The 21,377-nt window shown below is 34.6% G+C and overlaps 2 protein-coding genes across 2 annotated transcripts in view; one reads left to right on the top strand and one right to left on the bottom strand.

The window, feature by feature from the left end:
* LOC149902718 (uncharacterized) overlaps nt 1-1,060 on the bottom strand; it is a 40,353-nt gene extending 39,293 nt beyond the window's left edge. The window contains exon 1 of the mRNA XM_090109394.1: nt 1,057-1,060. Within this exon, the coding sequence (XP_089965520.1) occupies nt 1,057-1,060 (4 nt within the window). The remainder of the gene's footprint in view (nt 1-1,056) is intronic.
* rols (zinc-RING finger and ankyrin repeat domain-containing protein rolling pebbles) overlaps nt 1-21,377 on the top strand; it is a 122,280-nt gene that overhangs the window by 93,387 nt on the left and 7,516 nt on the right. Inside the window, exons 2-9 of the mRNA XM_090109193.1 lie at nt 8,292-8,690; nt 9,374-9,487; nt 15,540-15,715; nt 16,338-16,482; nt 16,831-16,959; nt 17,206-17,337; nt 19,031-19,236; nt 19,768-21,214. Coding sequence (XP_089965319.1) covers nt 8,292-8,690; nt 9,374-9,487; nt 15,540-15,715; nt 16,338-16,482; nt 16,831-16,959; nt 17,206-17,337; nt 19,031-19,236; nt 19,768-21,214 — 2,748 coding nt within the window. The remainder of the gene's footprint in view (nt 1-8,291; nt 8,691-9,373; nt 9,488-15,539; nt 15,716-16,337; nt 16,483-16,830; nt 16,960-17,205; nt 17,338-19,030; nt 19,237-19,767; nt 21,215-21,377) is intronic.

Genomic DNA, 21,377 nt, shown 5'->3' with positions numbered 1-21,377 from the left:
AAATAAAAAAAAATCACAAAATGAAAATAAAAATAAATTACTTAGCTAAAAAGTCGCTATGGTATGTGAACGGCCGTCTTGTCCAGTAAATAGTTAAAATTTTCAGATTATATGCTGAACTAAACGAGAAAAAGTGAATTTAAAAATAAACTATAACAGTTTCTGGGTAAAAACTAATATTTATATATAATTAAATGTCGATCGATGTATCTCACAATAATTATTGTAAGTGTCATAATTTTTAAGAAATAACGATTTCCGTGTTTTTTGCCATTTACTCGAATCTCACTTCGTGGGCTTAACGGCTTTCTAGTTAAAGGACGGCAGAATAGTAAACTTTTATTAGGTACTAATTGTATGTGTAGCTATTACATAAAGTTTAACTGACTTCGTAAAATAATAATACTAAAATAAATGGTTTTGTTGTTTTTTGATTTGGCATTTTTATTTAAAAGAATACGATTAACAGTTGTCTCTGTTAAATGTTGGTAACTTTTTATGCATAATTCACTATTTATTTTTCTACCAAGCCATCGATATCGGTATCGGTATCGGTATCGCCGATACATTACTACAAATATCGGTATCGGTATCGTATCGGCAAAATCATGTATCGTTACATCCCTAATAATAAGTGTCTTGTATTACACTATATACGAGCTCTAATTTTTGTGACAAACCATATTAAAATTAACAGCACTATTATGCTATCGTGAAATGCCTAAAGCTTTAATTTCATTTGTCGCCATTTGCTTTCCTTTTCCTATCTTACAAAAATAATACAAGTTACTAAGATCTGACTAGAAAGGGAATGAAATCATTTGTATTTTGTACCAATATCTTTATAAGGTACTTTAATTGTTAAAACTATTACTATAATCTAAATTTTGTGATATTTGTTAAAAATAGGTTATGTTTTATAAAAAAAAAAATACTAATAAAGTATATTAGCGAGGGCGCGTGTATTCTTTCTCAATAACATGTATATTTCACCCGACAAACTGATGCGCGCAGCTAATTTCACTCAAAACATTCAGAAATACAGGCGGTACTTACCCATCATTCAATATTAATTTTCACATTTAAATATTTCAAGTCCACGTTGCACGATCAAAAACAGATCAATATATTTTTAAAATCAATAAGATTTTCTTTTTTACAAAGGAATTACAACAGTTAGCATTGTTATGAAATTTTAATAACAGATTGTAATTTTAAAAGCTATATAATGACTGTAATGAAGTCGGAAAAAATGTCATTTGTTTATTCATGTGCTCATAACTGACTTAATTAATGATTTAATACGATAATTATAATGCTATTAAATTGCCTTTATATAGCTCAACGCTGTCTAAAGGGGGGGCCCAAATTTTACTTATAAGAGTCGTATAAAAGAAATACAGCCGATATACGATTTGGTTATAATGCTTTGTACATGAACTCGTGCTATCATAAGTTTGTTATAATGGTGTTTTGTGCTTGCTGGGGTGTTATGACGTAATAATTAGGCCAAAAAAATTCTCAGGCCAATAGGCGGGTTCACACAGAGCGAGCAGCCTCGCGAAGCAATTGCTGCGCGAAGCAGCTTGTATTTTTCACACACGATACGACCTTATTATATTATTATCATTTTTAATGTATATACTTATATGTATAGATAATTAACACCCAGACACAGAGCAAAAATCGATATTCAACACACAAATTTATAATAGGTGGGAATCGAACCTACAACCTTTGGCTTCGAAGGCAGTGTCGCTACCAACTAAGTAACCGGTCAGTCAAATGTGACGTTATTTTCCTCGGCCGAGCCACGTCCACACTGACCGAGGCAATTGCTTCGCGAGGCTGCTCGCTCTGTGTGGACCAGCCTTATGACTAATATTGTAGCAAATTGTATACGCTAATTGACTAATTAAGTTCACACTCAACTATTAACAAGTTGGTACAAAGCTTATGTTATAAGCCAGTTAAATTTACAGCTATTTTTTGCATTAATTATTTTAATTGGCCGCTATGCTTTTGTTACTTTTGATGGCTTTCTGAAAATATTTATATTAAGATGTATAAATAAATAATTTCCAAATTGGTTTGAAAAATATGCGAATAAAACCGTTATTTGCCGGGTTTTTATAATGGTGAGAAAAAAGTATCTAATTGTATGATAAAACAGCATGTCTGATAAAAACTCCTCATCTAATGTTGTTGATAAAATTCTTATTTTATAATCTACTAGCTTTCCGCCCGCGGCTTCGCCCGCTTTGTCTAAAACATAATAAATTATATACTAAAAACTTCCTCTTGAATCACTCTATCAAAAAAAAACCGCATCAAAATCCGTTGCGTAGTTTTAAAGATTTAAGCATACATAGGGACATAAGGACAGAGAAAGCGACTTTGTTTTATACTATGTAGTGATGATATTCTTTTTATACTATTCTTTCTAAATCTCTGTTTAAACCGGAAAAGTGGTAGGTACAGCAAAAATATCGATAAATCATGAAAAGCTCCAAAAGCACATGCATTGTTTAAAATGAAGTTCGTAAGAGGTCCTCTATTACCTCTATTATATGAAACGATTAATAAATTATATTACTAGTGTAGTTTTAATTTTGGTTGAAAAAAATAATCGAAGTCAGATCTACGGTTACTAGGTGACCGTAACCATGGCCGTGACTCAGCGTCTGTCTCAGACATTTGGCTAACGGCAAACAATCACGCACTAGTTTTTATTTATTTACAAAAAAATATAATAACATACTAGAATAATTAAAATGTTGATACACCTGTTTTATTTGTTGTATTTTTATTCGATATATTTAACTTATATAAATCTTAATCAAAAAACTCGGTATATTATTTGTGTTTTCTACAAAATTTTCATAATTTTTATTAGTACAAATAAATCTATTAAAATTAAAAAGTAATATGTAACTATTATAATTCAAAGTTTCTTAAAAGTTGGTATATAAGTACCTAGCTATTTATTCAATAAATATTTTAATACATACATATTCACAAAAAGCACACTATTATAAGCTTAAATTACAATACAATAAAGATATAAACATGCTACATACAGAGTCCATTCCTTAAAAGTTCTGCCCCGTATCGATTTATAAACGACGTCATTTACGTATTATGTCTTCATTTATGCGAATGAATGCCCAAAATACCAAATTAACCTCCAATAAATACTAATGACCTGTAATAAAACGCCTTGAAACAAAATTGCTAAAGGGCTTCAATTACGAAAACTACTGAACCGATATTGATTAAACGCTTCGTGTTCACAGCTATCAAAGTATGGCGTTAACACCTCAAGATTTAAAGATATCTTAAAAAATGTGCCTTTTGACTTCTTTCAAATTGTTGCCTAAGTAATAGAGTACTAATAGACCGGGAGATACTGACACAAAATTTCGAGTCATTTGTAACAGGATGGCGGTTCTACAGGGTTCTTAGTACGGAATGACAAAAAGAAAAATGATGGTGTGAACGCTGGTACCGGCGGCTTAGTCGCGTGGGCGTTAGTCGAACTCGTCGGAAAATAGCGAAAGTCAAACGATTTGTAACAGTATGGCACTTATTTTTCCTGTAAGTTTGAGGATCAACGAATATAAATACAAAATTTCAAAGATCTAGGTGTTGGAAATCTTCACTTATATAAATTAATAATAAATTTATTTTTCAAGTATGACAGCACTTTTTCCCCCTACTAGAAGTATGGCAAATATAATAATGGTCACATTTTATCAAATACTCTCCAAAAAGCCAAATGCAATACTGGTACAAAAAGATAGGCGAAATAAAAAAATTTTGCAGATTTTCGGCGGTATGGCGACCATTTGGAATCGTCCGAAAAGTATGGCATGGCGATTTTCGTAAATGGCTGCACGACGACGGTTACCTGTGCAAAAGTTAGCTTGGTACAAATGGTTGAATAATTGTTTTTTTTAAATCAACACATTCGCGTCGGTATGGCGGGCTGTAAGTCATACCGGAAAAGTATTGCATGACACTACCGCCTACTTCTTTTTTATGGGCTATCGGTAAATTCTAAAATTTTTGTGTTACAAATCGTTTGACTTTCGCTATTTTTCCGACTAGTTCGACTAACGCCCACGCGACTAACCCACCGGTACCAGCGTTCATACCATCATTTTTCTTTTTGTCATTGCGTACTAAGACCCCTGTAGAACCGCCATCCTGTTACAAATGACTCGAAATTTTGTGTCAGTATCTCCCGGTCTATAAGGGGATGCTTCAAAGTATTTCATTAAGTATATTCAGTTTTGAAGTATCTTCTGAAGAAAAGTTTATCAAAATCGTTTTCACATCAGCTATAATAATTAATATAAGTATGTATGAATATAAAAAAATTACAGCCCATACTACTTTACGTAAATCACACATTTACATAATATCCATTCATCGTTTATAAAAACCGAACAATTTCACGAATCGAACTCAAATTAGCGGTTTATATAAAATATTAAAAGGTCACGAATGGAAAGCTTGACGTTATGTAAAACTTTGTTTACAAGTACACTGTAATGGTAATGATGGTAATAAATCATGCGACTGATTGAATATCTAGGTATAGGAATTAAAATATTTGTTCGTACACGGTTTTGCAACGGCTAGATCGATTTGGGTATTGTTTTTAAAGTTTATGACATTATTCATGAGGTTTTAGTAGTTTTTTTTTAACTGCTCCTTTCTTTGTGAAAAAGACCCACGTATTTCTTTTTTACTTGCAAACCTTACTCTATTAGAAATAATAATACAAAATAATCAATGAATTGAATGAATGTACACGAGGAAAATCGATCATATAAGATGGATGGCCTACAATCTAGAATTCAACTATGTGAAAAAACTAGCAGTTACCCTTGACTTGGACTTGGTTGAGAAATGGACTGACTATGGGACTGACCAATGTAACTAGGCGAAGTTTTATATGAATGCCTTTGTGACAATTTTTATGTATGTATAGGATTTATGAAAACTATCTGTAATATTCTGACAGCTTAAAAAGCAATAAAGAACTATTTTAATTAAAGAAAGTAGATTATGACGAGATATTCTAAGACTCCCAAAATGAAATCAATTGAGTTGTCGATGTAAAAAGCATTCAACGACATATTAAACAGAACATCATCAGTGTACCAAAAAACGTCTAAATTAATTTCCTTAAGAATTCCCATTCGTCTTCAGCCAGTAACTTTCCTTTACAAAAAGCTCAAGGCACAAACGTGTCGGCCAATTTCAAGTGTCTTTTATGAATCATGTACAATGAAAGACCATGTCCCAGCTCACGCAAATTCGTGTTTAATTACAGACACTTGATTTATGGCTCTTTTAATTTGAGACAGTTGATTTAAGATCCTCAAATACCTTTCAAGCTGGAAATTGTTTGTGAAAGGAGTTATGCTTATTAGCTGTAATGACAGCAAGAAATTTGACAGCTCTAAAACCAGATGACTTATTTAGTAAGAAGTTAATAAATGTTGAAGCTGAAATGTAACTATGTCAGATCCAATTTACCAGTGTAAAATTCTTGCATTTTGATTGCACTGCCTTCACTTGTAAATAATTAACTTCACAAATTTCAACGAGCACGAATACAATTAATACTTTTTCCGATTGTATAGGTTATCTCAAATTGATGTGGACCTACTACAGCACTTGTTTTAGCCTACTTAAAAAAAAAAAACCGGCCAAGTGCGAGTCGGGCTCGCGCACAAAGGGTTCCGTAGCAGCAAATATAATAAATTACAGTTAAATCAACCTATCTCAAAAACTATAAGAGATACTTTGATCAAACCAAAAATCGTTGAAAGAGTTAATTAGCATGCATCACCTCTATTTTTTTTAGAATTTTATACCCCGTAGTTATAAAAATAGAGGGGGGGGGACATACTTTTTACGACTTTGAGAGCTGATATCTCAAAAACCGTTCACTTTAAGAAAAATGTTTTTTAGAAAACTTTATATCATTTTAAAAGACCTTTCCATTGATACCCCACACGGGTATGTACATCGAAAAAAAAAATTTCATCCCTCAGTTACATGTATGGGGGGCCCCACCCCCAATTCTTTTTTTTACTATTTAGTGTCATATTTTTGTAGCGGTTCATACAACACATATTCCCATCAAATTTCATCACTGTAGTACTTATAGTTTCCGAGTAAATCGGCTGTGACAGACGGACAGACGGACAGACGGACAGACGGACATGACGAAACTATAAGGGTTCCGTTTTTGCCATTTTGGCTACGGAACCCTAAAAAATGTGTGCGTGTACTAGAGTACACACGTAAGAAGTGAAACTTCTTTATGTCCTTATTTTTCAAAAAATAATTTACTATATACAATATTAAAGAAATACGTTAGTCACACGATCGTCGCTACCTACTTAAATATTTACACCGGCCGCTGCTGCAACTCGCTCGCTTCGCTCGCTCGGCTCGTGCGGTAGTTCAAAAGTTAACCTAAGATGCTCGTCGCTTCGCTCCTCGCTACCTATTTGAATATTTACGCCGGCCACTGCCGCGACTCGCTCGCTTCGCTCGCTTGGCTCGTGCGGTAGTTCAAAAGTTAACCTAAGATGCTCGTCGCTTCGCTCCTCGCTACCTATTTAAATATTTACACCGGCCGCTGCTGCAACTCGCTCGCTTCGCTCGCTCGGCTCGTGCGGTAGTTCAAAAGTTAACCTAAGATGCTCGTCGCTTCGCTCCTCGCTACCTATTTGAATATTTACGCCGGCCACTGCCGTTTTCAGCTTATAAAGATTTCGACTTAGGCGGATTTTGATTGGACAGAGAGTTTGAGGTTTATTCTTATAAATTTTGAATTCATAAAATTATAATTGAACACCTGACACCAATCAAGCAAACACGTGTTTACGTGAGTCATAGATTTATTATAGTATACTCCTAAAATGTTTTCTAAGAAACAATTGTGTACTTACATTGTCGGCACGTTCTTAAAGTCGGTAACTTATTTTTGTTCGAACAATAGAGGTAATAAATTCCTAATGATCGAGTTGTAAAGGTTGTAAAATAAAAAATATTCTATATTAAAACGTATATAATATAATATGTGCGTCATTAATTTCTGACTGTTTCGAAATTTGGTGCAAAATAAAATAGTGTGTAAATAAAATTTGTAAAAAATCAATAAAATAAAACAATTGAGTAAAGATCTATAGGCATATTATGTATGTATTTATACAAGATATGTATATATATTTATACAGGGAACTTCTCAACGTGTTATCTATGAAATTATACTTTTACTCAATTGTTTAATTTTATTTACACACTGTTTTATTTTGCATAAAATCTCGAAACAGTCAGAAATTAATGACGCACATAGTACATAATATATACATATTAAGACAGAGGTTAAGCTTAAATAACTTGAAAAATAAATAACATGATCACGCCCACGTGTTGGTGTTTTAAAAAATTCAATCATAAACTGAGAATAACTGTAAATATTTTAGAATTAGAAAAATAAATATGTACCACAATAACATTCAAGTATTAGAAAAAATTTATACATAATTCCACCCACGTGCTAGTGTATCTATACATATTATCTATACATATTATAATAAAATTGAAAAAATTGAAAAATACAATCAAAAAGTGAGGTTAATTTTAAATAACTTAGAAAAATAAATACCATAATTACACCTAAGTATTAGAAAAAGATATGTAATTACTTACTTTTTTTTTAAATTCACTGGAATTAGAATAATTAAAATAAACACTTTGATTGTGCTGATCACTTTAATATAATATTATCACGTCACCATAGAGCGTTGGAAATAAATACGAGTGCAATAGAAAAACGGTCAAGTAAAGTGGTAGGACGTACCTACGTTAAAACGATACGATATCCCTACTCCGCTGGAGAAAGTATACGTCGAATCACGCGTGGTAGGGATAAGAAAAAAAATGTCACGAGTACGGCGTAACGCAAAAATGTAACGCGCGCGGCGTAACGCAAAAAATGTAACGCGCGCGGCGTAACGCAAAAAATGTCTCACAAAATTTTTGTCCACCCCCGATAAAGAAGTTTCACTTCAATTATATGCGTAAAGTTTTATGTTTGTGATATAAAGTACGACCTAACCAGTGTGGCCTCTTGTTTATTCATTAAAGTACACCACTACAAATTACGCAAATTAATCAGTATACATCGATACGGCTGCAAATTGTGTAACAATTGACAACTTGATTTTACCCATAATAAAATCGACATTTTATCCTTTCAGATCTCGCGGCGTTACGGCAACTGCTGGAGAGCGAAACCGGAGGCACTACTTGTCCGAGCTGTAACATGCCCTTTGATAAGGGCAAAAAGAGAAAGTTGATTGACACTTGCGGACATGAGCGGTGCTACGCTTGCATGTTTAGGAACGAATCTTGTCCTATATGCGCGAGGAAGAGTCAGCGGAAAGTGATGGAGAGATACACGCCGTCGCCGCAGAGGCTGGTAGAGCCGGAGTGGCAGTCGCCGCTGCGCCTCCCCAAGCCTCCTAAGCAGAGCCTGGCCCAGAGCTGCCCCACACCACCGCACACTAGAAGAAGATTCTTCCTAAGTCCAAAGTCCTTGCGCAGCCCATTCGGGCAACGCACGAGGCATTCACACGAAAATCACGTGCCTTTATCAGGTAAATATTGTCTTATATGAAAAGCTCTAACAGAGAATGGAATAGTTATAGATAAATAAATTGACCTATTTCTTAAGCTGAACAATCCGGTACAAAGCTTTCATCTCTCCGCCCATACTTATATCCGGTTAGGAAATGATATGTCCATTCTCTGTAAGGCACAATCGTTTAGATGTTCAAGTTTGTGCGTCAAGGATTCCACCGCATTGTAAATAATGGTGAGTGACAGCGCGACGCCCACGCGACGCCGCCGGATGTACGTAGGTTCGTAAAGGACCGGTTGCTAGTATTTATTAACAGGTCGAACTTTTGCAACACTGCCCGCGCAGACTGCTAGCCGACGAATAATCTCGGCATCTGTTACATTTTCTAATTCCATTAATTACATCATGAGCGAAATATATAGCGGCCAGATCGCAGCTGCGGGGCCTATTTGTTAGCGACACTTCGTTTGTATTTAATCAGCCGTTTACATTTCTATCTGTAAATGTTAGTAATGTCCCGTGAGATTTGCAGTTTTGAGTGATTGCAGTCATTTTCTATTGACACGGGCTCAAACGCTCTCGATAAGTCAAAAGATAATTTACGGTTGTGAAACCCTGGCGCGACAGCTGTTAACTATCTCGTTGCAATATATTTCGCACTGGAAGAATTGGGCACTGAGGAGTTTAACGTTTTAACAGGGCTGCCAGAGGAAGGTCCGAGGAGCGCGGCGTGGCCGAGCCTCGTGTTCAATAAAATAAGATCTCTGTGGTCCGCACACTCGTCCGTGCCGCAGGGACTGAATCAATTGACAGGCACGAAACGATTATTACGTCCGAAGAATGTCGATCGAATTGATAAACATGATTCATATCACCATAAAATAAAATTTGACCCGAATCTTTCAAAACTTATATTTTAACATCAATAACAGTTTTATTAACTCGTGATTCGGTCGGTTCGTTCTGTAGACGACTCGATTAAATGTTAAAATGGATTGGTTTCGTAAAATCGATTCTTTAAAGTTTCTGATAAACAAATAAGTGATTCGATCCACATTCCTAAGCCGAAGCGGCACAATTTTTGCACACCTTATTGCCTGTTCGGAGTCGCTCCATTTTATTTGATGCACAGCTTTTTATAGACCGGTTTATATTTCGGTTATTTTTGTTTTTGTGTTCCGCAGCTTGAGTTGATTCATTCGTCATTTGTTTGTAACAATAACATCACTGTATATATAATGGTAACTGTCATTTACATATCGAGCGAGAAATTAAGCAAATACTCGATATTCGACTAAGATCTTATCGTCTATCAAATATTTTTACGTGGGAGACTTCGATCTTAAGATAATTGAGTTTCAGATAAGGATCAATTAAGTTATTGCTTTGGTTGAAAACAAACTAGATATCTTAACTACTAAATCGAACTTATCTTTTAATTTTAATATCGTTTACAATTTTCAAGATCCGTTTTACGACTGTTAAATAAATTATTAAGACTTGAACTAAGAGATATTTTACTGAACGTTCCATAAAATTAGTTGAATAGAAAACGATTTTCTCTAAAGTTCTCTCTAATAAACAGGAACAGTACAGGAAAGGATGAACAAGATTTAGAATCAGTGTGTCGCTATTTAATTTTATATTATGACTTTGTATATTATATCTTAATATGTACAACTTTTGAACATATTAAGTCTATCATTTAAAATCCATATGTGTTGCATATAAATGGCATATTGATATTCAGAACCACGCATCTCTTTATATGCGCTGTTAGCGTGGAGGCGCTATGTTCCTATTATAACAAAGTATTTTGCATTATATGGAAATAGTGCTATAACTGTCACTAACATAAACATATATTAACCTGAACAAAGAGAATATAAGGAACCTTCTTAAAAGAACATTTAAATGTATAAAGGTTTGAAAAAGTTTTGTCAAAATTAGTTCAGTATTTTAGCCAAATAGTATTCTATAGATAATATAGAGATAGCAACATACACGTGTTAACAAAAAAAGCTAAGGTCAGACAGTTAAGCAGCTAATATTATCTTCCGGTTGTGACCTCATTCATACATAATAATTAGGAAGCGGGTTTTGTAACAAAACATCGTATAAAACATTTTATATCTATACATTTTAAAGTTTAATCTTGCAACGGTAAACATGTAGATATAAGCAGTTCTTTAACAATATTTGCTTCAAAAGGACTTTCACTTTAAAAACTTTTTAAGCTTATTATGATAAGCCCAACGGCCCTTTTGCTTTATACAAACAAATAAGGATTTAAAATTAAGAAATAAAGAGTACATATTGATTCGAAATCGTGTAATAACTACCTACAATATTTATTTAAAATGTTTATTATACTTCAAAAATTTACTGATTCCAAATACTCTATACTCAGCTTAAAATAATAATTATTATTAACAATTATCTGAACATAAGCGCCTACCAAAAAGTCATGAGTCAAGTTCAACATAGATTCAACATTAGTTAAGTTAAGTTAAGGATGTTCAGTTTCCTTTACTACTTACTTCTAATTATTGCGGAAGCTTATTACCTACGTATCCTGTCTTTCCTGTGCCATAATATATCGATAAAATAATAACAATGAAGGCCGCAATCTACATATTTATTGCGAATATAGTGGCCTGTAGGTGGACGCTTATTCACGGATTATGTCATCAAATATAGACCAAGGTTGACGCCCGCGCTGAAAGCCTTACGAAATTTCTCTTCCATTATCACCTGATTCATATAAACCTACACTTATATGGAATACAATAGGATGAATGGTGTTTGTGATAAATCTATACTAATATTATAAAGCTCAAGAGTTTGTTTGTTTGAACGCGCTAATCTCAGGAACTACTGGTCCGATTTGAAAAATTCTTTCGGTGTTAGATAGCCCATTTATCGAGGAAGGCTATGGGCTATATATCATCACGCTAAGACCAACATCAGTGGAGCACTGCGGGTGAAACCGCAGGGCACAGCTAGCTCTTAATAACTGTTCAAGTTTAAACCCGATTTTGAGTTGTAGTACATTTAACCATATTAAATAAATTATATTGATCTTTAGTTTATTAGTCGTTTATTGTTTATATATCTTACTAATACCGTGAAATGTAAGGTCTGTCCAGGTTATGCAATATTTCTTGTTGAGTAGATAACCATGGTCTTTAACTAGCATTAATATCGTCTGCTTCCTTTATTTCATAAGTTTCCTTTTTACATTTACAACATAATACTAATTATTTAGATTTTACTTTTAGTACTAGTAGAATGCATTAAAATAAACAATCATTTATATAATTATTCTAATAAATAATAATATCCTCTTTAAATAATAAAGTATCTTGAAATTTTATAACTTTTGAGTCCCTTTTTTTAACAATCAATCATCGACCGCCTCCTCGGTACAGTGGTTGACGCGTGAGCGTAACACCGAGGGGTTCTGGGTTCGATTCCCGGTGGAGACGAAGAAAAAAAAATGTCTCGGTCTGGTAGGACACAGAAGGCTGATCACCTACTTGTCCCTAAAGAAAATCGATCAGTGAAACAGATGTATAATGCATCTGCCCCTTACCCCACTTGGGGACATGGGACTTCACTTCAATCATGATCCCTTTAAAGTTTAAACTTACACAACCTACAATGCCTACTCATGCTTTGTCAGTAACTAGAGGTCCAAAAACTATTCAACCACGCCCCTAAGGTCAACGTGAGACCTTTGACACTTCCACGATTATAACTTCTATTTGACAAGAGACATGACACCGTTAGCACAGAATACATAATAGTAGCTAAACGCTACAGAACGGACACTCTCCGCCTCCCGCCAAAATTAAACTTACCTCACCCCCGCGCGATCAGACATAAAATGGGCCATATTTTTCTCCAAGGACGATACGCAACGAAGATTGACAACATTAATCAAATTGACTAAGTCAGACCTTTGACACTTCCACGATTATAACTTCTATTTGACAAGAGACATGACACCGTTAGCACAGAATACATAATAGTAGCTAAACGCTACAGAACGGACACTCTCCGCCTCCCGCCAAAATTAAACTTACCTCACCCCCGCGCGATCAGACATAAAATGGGCCATATTTTTCTCCAAGGACGATACGCAACGAAGATTGACAACATTAATCAAATTGACTTAAAGTCATTTTATTATTTTGGATTTGTGATTATCGTTTTTTGTAGAAAATGGTTAGATATTGTGCTGTTTACGGATGTATTTCATCAGAAAAACGCGAATTTTTTTTTACGCTAGTCACAAATGTGCCAACCATAAAGCCTTAGCATAAAGCGTTAACACACACATTTGCAGTCTCTACAGTGTGACTGTCAAAACGATCATTTTGTATGGAGTGTCCGGGGTGTGCCGTTAGCTTATAAAGATTATTTATACGTGTGTTTTATCTTCTATGTTCATCTTTATGTGTAACTGATGTTAAAGATTATAGGTCCATCTCTTACGCTAAATTTGCAAGATGAAAGATTCTAATTTATGGAAAATAGTGTGAATAATTCCAGAAAAATGCGTAAAGCCTATTATGCAGCTTGGTCAGCTATTAAATTGCAGAGAAAGCATAATTTTGCTCTATATTTACTTACGTATTCATATTATTGCAAAGAGCTAGTGCATTATACTCATTAATTTTTATAGACACTTGTCTCTTAAAGTGCTAAACCGATTTTTTAAATTCCTTTAAAAGCTAAGTTATGTCTGCGTATACACTATACAGCCTATATTGTTTACAAAATATTATGCAGAGTCCCTAAACATCTTGCTGATTTATCCCATGTCCCTCGTCTTATATTGTATTAATTTTCAAGGCACATGTATCCACGCATTATTCTACACTCGCATATACATGGGTTTATTCGTGAAACACTCAGATAAAAGTGCTTTCTTTGGTTGACAACTGACGGCGCAGTTCAATTGACAGAAATGACAATTCGCGATAAGAGGCGCACGAGTTTATGTTATTGCATTCGAAGTGTTTATAAAAAATTTAAAAAATGCGGTCAATGCATATTTGTATGTTTGTGCACATTTTTGGTTTGCAAAATTTGAAGGCAGTTGTAGAAATTTAAAAATAAATATTTTGTATGGACTTAAACAAAATAATAGAAATATATCACGTAGGTATATAATATCAAGATCACAAAAGGTCACCGATTTTTAGAAAGAATAAACTCAAAAATTCTACATTTTAAAAGATTTTCTAGAAAGGCACTTGCTTATTCAGAAAAGTAGTTGTCGCCTTTGGCTGTATTTTTAGTTTAATTTTAGCCCGACCGGGGTTATGCGGTTACGAGTTAATAAGTTTTAATCTTTTTTTATAATAAAAGGGACTTAGCAACAACCACATCGTACCATAACAAGAAAAAGACAAACATAAATGTATAATATAAAGAACAGTTTCTCATCAAACGCCGCGTAAACAATGTAACATGACATGTAGTCACTACAGACTGTGTATGGGATGTTATCAACTTATCACACTCCCACGTATTCAAGCCTTTATATATTCAATGTTAAACTTGAATATTATGTATTGAAAACTATATGAACACAATATTATAGGTAAAAATAAGGAAATACGGATGAGAATAAAAATTAGTTATAATTAGCGAAAAAACTGTCCAATTTTCTGATCTATATCTTTTATTTTATATTTTCTTGCTATAATGACGTGATATAATCTCTGTCTATTTGTCTGTTTGTGACGCTTTTTTAAACTGCTGAAATAATGAATATTTACGAAACATACGAATACTATATGCATAATTCATCTCCCTACAACATTAAGAAAGCAAACTCGCAAACACAGTTATATACTATTCACATAATACCAAAATCTCTACCCAAAGACGTACCTACATATATACCAATCCCATTGCGTCGATCCCATATATTTAAGTATCATGTCCGCCAAGCGATTCCCACGCAATGCGCAGGTGTCGGTGACGTCACAGACGACCAGCGTTTCCTTTTCAATCCTACTTTTTACTTCAATTTGCCTTTCGACTGCTTAAAAAGTAATTGGCAAGAACTTTGGACTCGGAAATGAGGTACATTTCGGTTTTTGGTAAATTTATGCAAAGTGAATTTAAATTATTCATGTTTTCGTTTTATATTATCTACATAGGGACTGAATATTTTTGGTAAATTTATAATTTGTATATTTTTTGTAATATTTGTACTAATAAAAATCACTTTAAACTTTCCTTGGGTTAGTTAGTTCGTATAACAACGTTTGTTATGACATTAGATTAAAACATTAATCGGTTGGATATAATTATTTTTTTTATACAGGAACTCCAATGAAAATGACCCCGATAAAAAGAGTTAATAACAAAAATACACATTAACAATTAATTAACCATCTCTCTGCGAAATATAAAACTTTTGCTTCCCATAATTATTAAACAAATACAGAAATTCCCTCACTTATTTACCAAGGAAAAAGCTTTTCTAAGCTTCACTTCCTGTTTATAATCCCACAGCTTAGCTGATTTAAAAATCAAATATGAGAAAGTATAAACCTTTAGAACATCAATCATTCCATATTTACGGCCGTTACGGTGGCTACACACGTAATTGGAAGCTTGACAAGCCTGGATGCACAAGCATGCTTGACATGCATCGCCTAACACGGGGCGTTCACGCTTACTTTTACGTGTTAAACTCATTCATTAGGTTTTTGTTTGCATGAATTTGACGGCATGATGTGTGGTGTGAGACGGATTATTTTGTACATATTTGCGTTGAAAGCATGATGTGTGATGCACGACACACTTGTTACATATAATTACAATATATATTTTGTTCTAGATGACGAAGGCGGTCACATAAAGCAAGGCTATGAGTCCAGACGACAGAATGACTTGTACATGCGGCTTGGCTTGTTGCTCGGCGAGCGAAGGGGGTCCAGGAACAAATCTAGGGACAGTTGTACGTCTCTTGCGTCCCTGGATGCTCATACCCTTGCCTCGCATAATACTAGTCCGGTTTGTATTCATGTTTATTATTTTGTAAAAAAAGTTCAGCCAAAAGAACAGCCTGCCTTCGGCGATATTCCCGAACGCCTATGACATCGAGGCATTTAAAAAGAGAATATACCTCCACCTTAAAAAGTCGGCAACACATCTTCGGACACGTCTGTAGATGCCTATGGGCTGTGGAATTGCTTACCATCAGGCGATCCACATGCTCGTTTGCCTTCTTTCATATTAAAAAAAAAAAAAAAAGTTAACATTCAGACAATAAGAAACACAAAGTTTTACAGCAAATTACTAATTAGTAGATTCGTCGTATTTTTAAGTATTTAATGCAAAATAGTGATCACTTATTATTTATACATATATAAAATTTGTGCTCTGCTGTACTCATATTCATGTAATACAATTAATGTGATTATACAAGAGAAGTCAGCATTTTCTTCAGATTTACTCAATATGAAACCTACAATCTTTTTCACTGTTTATCATAATGATTTACTCGACAACACAAATCCTTAGAACCATCAATACGGAACAAAACGTAAAAGAAACCTATAATTTTTTATTGTGGATACTTTCAAGTTTAACTTACCTAGTTTTTCCATTAATTTATAATGAACTTAACTTTCAGGTGTCAACCCTAACGGGGTCCTCAGAAGTGGACGCAGCCACCCCCCTCGGCAGGGACTCGCTAGGGTCTCTCGCATCTATGTCCCTATCAGCTGCCAGCAATTGCTCTTCCTCTAGTCCAGGCAGTAGACGACATTCCGTCACAAGTTAGTACCAAAATATTATATACATACTTACCTAGGATTGAATTTCTTAAAGAAAACTTTTAAGATGAAAATCACAGACAAAAAGAATCACAGAAGAAAGAAGTTTGCACAAAAGTTGTTTAAATGCAAATTTATCTACATCATAACTGAAAAATATTGCTTATTGATACCATTTTACATCCAAAAAGCTTTTGAGTGAGCCAAATCGAAATATAAGTAAAACAAAACAATTTAATTAAATTGTAGGCATATTTTCAAATTTATTGAAATGGTGACCTATTCAATAAATATTATCAATATCATAGTTATATTGTAAATTAATCGTGTATTATTGTTTATTTATTACAGCACTACAAAATGGTCGAGAGGAGCTAACCCGCATGTCGTCTGGTTTCTTTAAAACCAGGAAGACTGCAGCACGGCGCTCTGCCAGAGTTAGTAGTAAAGCATCTTCTTCCTCTTCTGAACTTAAAAAAGGTAAACTAGATCATGAAAAATATATTTTATAGGCCAGTTTTGAAAGAAATTAATCAAACTCTTTTTATAATGATAGTTCTATATTTCGATTGAATAATATTAAGCTCGATCCTTGAAGACGACAAAAAAGAAGTAACCAGATACGACATTAATAACTATAGGTAAACTGAACTAAGTAAAAATTATATTTCACCTATTTTAAATACTTTTTAGTATTCTTAATGTCATCAATTTGTTACCTTCCAGTTCACCCAACCCCACAGCTAACATTACGACCGTTGTTCTTCGAAGTGCCGTCTACAGATGACACGACAGCATTCTCTGGGAGACAGTGGCTCATGAGAGATATGGAGAAAGCCCTAGAATCCAGCGCTTCAGGTAATGGAGAATGTTCACTAATTTTGATTATTAGCAATCCATATTCTCTGTCAAAAATAAATAATACTAGTGAAAAAATTACTTCGATACGTCAATTAGTTTCCGATTTAGAAGTAAAACAAGTTGTAAACGCCCGGTGATGGTGTGACGTCACACCACAACACGCTCAATCTGGCTCACTCAGTCCGCTAGCGATCGCGCGCCCGTGCCGTCGAATTATACTTTTAAAAATGTCCAATCTAAATACCAGAAAATCATGTGTTGTTCCTAAATGTAAAAATACAACTACCAATTCGCCGGATAAGTTGTTTTTTATAGTTGCAAAGGACGTAAACACAAAATGGTCAGAGTGCTACATATTATAATATTTTGAGAACATTGCAGCTGTTTTGCGTTATCCTTTGTTTTCTATACAAGTTTTAATCTATACTAGATTGTGCTTCTGCTCTGCTCGTATGGGCTAGGTATAGGTAGATGGCTAGTAAGATTTTTTCTTGTTTTAAGTTGAGAATGATATGGAGAACTATACTAAAATATAAGTTGGTCGGGGGAAGAATTAAACAAAAACAGGGTTATAGTTCCACACAAATTCAAATGTCAACAGGAAAATGAAGATAAACCTGAGAGATCAGCAGTGCAAAAACGCAATCGTATAGAATATTTTGAGAAACTATTAAATAAAGATGAAACTTTGGCATGACTGTTATTTTATTAAACGAATAATAATTAGTAATTACTATTATTGGACTATTAACGAAATTCGCGGATGAAAACCTATCAAAATACTGCGCAAGCTATAACACCTACTACAGCGCTGCCGACTTGATACTAAGCGCGGGGGCGCGGCCGCGCGGCGCGTTGTGACGTGACGTCACAAGCGGTCACGTGATTATTAGCGGGACTCGATATTTTTCGAAACTTTGAATGTGTATAAAATCAAAACTACTTGGTATTTTTGACTACGACAAAAACTAGTGTATTTGTATACATACAGGCTTTACTGAGACACAATTTCAAGGGATTTGGCATACCTAGTAACATTCTTCATTATAATGTTCTTATTTTAATATTTATTACTTTTTATTACTATTTTAATAAAGTAAACAATGGTCAAATGTAAACCAAAGTCATTGACCAGTTCAGAGAATCCTCTGAAATATTTAATAGGAAATTAACAATGACATTGGTGTTCACAATTTTTTCTATCGTTAAAAAAGATTCCTTTATTAATTGTTGCGAATTATAATTTATACTTACATGGAATGGGGTGAAATCCTACCTGTAGTGTTAAGAAGAAATCTCCACAAAACGGGGTCACAGCGACTTTATAACTCAGAAAGCGTAACCAATCAAAAGACATACCTCTGAAATAAATACGGAAAAACATTAACAAGGATGATTTATTAATTTAGCAATTGATTATACAGTACCTTACGCCTTGTAATAAAAACTGCAATAACATTCGCAAATCGCTGGTTATAAGAATCATCAATTTAAATATTGTATTGCAAAAATCATAATTTTAAGAATGGAAATTAGATTAATTATTAATTATAATAATTGTCTCATAGAAACTATCACAATAATTAAATTTATAAACACCCTTCTGTTTATATGTATATCATCATAACCTCCTCCTTTTTTAAGTCGGTTAAAAACAAACTAACTCTATACATGGTATACTCTTTTCTAGGTATACTGATCTCAGGATGTCCAGGGACCGGTAAAACAGCATTAATACTACAACTAGTTGAATACTCCTGCTTTGGACGCAAGAGGAATTTCGAATACGAAGAATTAAGAGAACAGTCTGATATTAGAGAAATGCTGCCAGAAGAAATAGCCGCAGGGATGGTCACACAGCTAGCGTCGCAAGTTGTGGCTTATCATTTCTGTCAGGTGAGCTATTATGAATCTTATTTCAATATTAGGAAGGTGTATTATTTAAAATGAGTTTTGTAAATAACACTGAGATAATATTTCTGATAAAATAATACATATCTATACTAATACTAGCCGCTCCGCGCGGTTTCACCCCCGTGGCTCCTCTCCTGTTGCTCGTAGCGTGATGATATATAGCCTATAGCCTTCCTCGATAAATGAGCTATCTAACACCGAAAGAATTTTTCAAATCGGACCAGTAGTTCCCGAGATTAGCGCGTTCAAACAAACAAACAAACAAACAAACAAACAAACTCTTCAGCTTTATAATATTAGTATAGATTATAAAGCTGAAGAGTTTATTTGTTGCGCTAATCTCAGGAACTACTGGTCCTTCGGTGTTAGATAGCCCATTTATCGAGGAAGGCTATAGGATATATATCATCACGCTAAGACCAACAGGAGTAGAGCAATGCGGGTGAAACCGCGGAGCACAGCTAGTATGTATATTCTGAATAGATTTTCTTATGATAATTTTATTTGTTTCAGGCTGACAACAATAGTACATGTTTAGTAGGTGAATTTGTACATTCCTTAGCGGCTCAACTTTGTCAAGCGCCGAGACTACAAGCTTATAGAGAACACTTACTTAGTGAAGCGCATCTTTTGGCCTGTCTCTCGTTAAAAGAATGTATCGCAGATCCAGACTTAGCTTTTGTAAGAGGAATCATTGAACCTCTAACTTCTCTACGAAGAAATGGAAGCATAGATTCCACAAATAGCATCATCCTTGTCGATGGTTTATGTGAAGCAGAATACCATAGACCAGACCACGGCTACACGATTGCTTCTTTCCTATCTCGACACGTCCCTGAAATGCCTTCATGGCTCAAAATTGTGGCAACTATACGAACACAGTTTTTAGAGCTCACAAAACAATTACCGTATACCAGAATAAGTTTAGACGAATCGGATAACGTTAATAAGGATTTGCTTGAATATTTCAACGCAAGGGTTCAAGCTGCGCCAATTATAGAAACAAATGTGAAAAGCTCGACAGGAAAATCGGAAGGAGTTCATAACCCAGTAATGAAATTCGCTCAATACGTACTCCATTTGAGTCAAGGCTCCTTCTTATTCCTTAAACTCGTCCTAGATCTTTTAGAACAAAGCCATATTGTCATTAAATCGACAAATTATAAGGTCGTTCCAATATCGCTTGCGCAAATATTCCTATTGCAGTTCAATCTGCGATTCCCCACCGTCCAGTCATTTGAAAAAGTGACCCACATTTTAAGCGTTTGCCTCGCTGCATTATATCCCTTAACATTAGTAGAAATATACTATTCCGTAAATTCCTTGTTAGTCGACACGTTTTTACCCTGGGAAGAATTCTGCCACAGATTCGAAAGTCTATCAGATTTTCTTGTAAAACGCATCGACAATACCTACATGTTCTTTCATCCTTCCTTCAGGGAATGGCTTATCCGTCGAGATGATAATGAGAGCTCTAAATTCCTCTGCGACTTAAGAGCAGGACATTGCGGCATCGCTTTCCGCTTATCGCGAGTTCAAGCACCATTAGATCCAGAAAAATCTATGGAACTCGGTCACCATATATTGAAAGCTCATATGTACAGAAACCTTGGCCCAGCGCAGTTAGGATTATGTCCTAGAGATTTGCAAGCCACGATGGTTGCATCAAGCGCTGCTAATGTTGGTGAAGCGATAGCCAATTTGAGGAACATTTATACTCCGAATGTAAAAGTTTCTAGACTGATGCTATTGGCTGGGGGTTCGCCCAATCAAATAACAGCATGTTTAGGAAATGCTCCATTGTTGTGTATGTATGCGTATCAAGGGATAATAGCAATGGTAGGATTGCTGATTGAGTTCGGAGCAGATTTGGAAATGACTAACTCTCAAGGATGCACCGCGCTGTCTTTGGCGTGTCAACGAGGACACACTGATGTTGCAAGGATGCTTATTGCTTCAGGTAAATACACTTAGAAACTATACTAACTTATTAGACACATTTCTTGCCACATACTATAGAAGTTTGTCTTTCATTCTTTGTAAATTTAATGTTATTAATTTAATTTTCGATATGATATTGTTAGACTAACTTTTGATTTAATATTTTTGTGGATGAATAGTTG

The sequence above is a fragment of the Colias eurytheme genome, chromosome 14 (assembly GCF_061535395.1).
Source record: "Colias eurytheme isolate Ceu_HAF_F1 chromosome 14, ilColEury1 Martin Lab GWU primary, whole genome shotgun sequence".
In the NCBI taxonomy this organism is placed as follows: Eukaryota; Metazoa; Arthropoda; class Insecta; order Lepidoptera; family Pieridae; genus Colias; species Colias eurytheme.
This window is presented reverse-complemented; position numbering and strand designations above follow the sequence as displayed.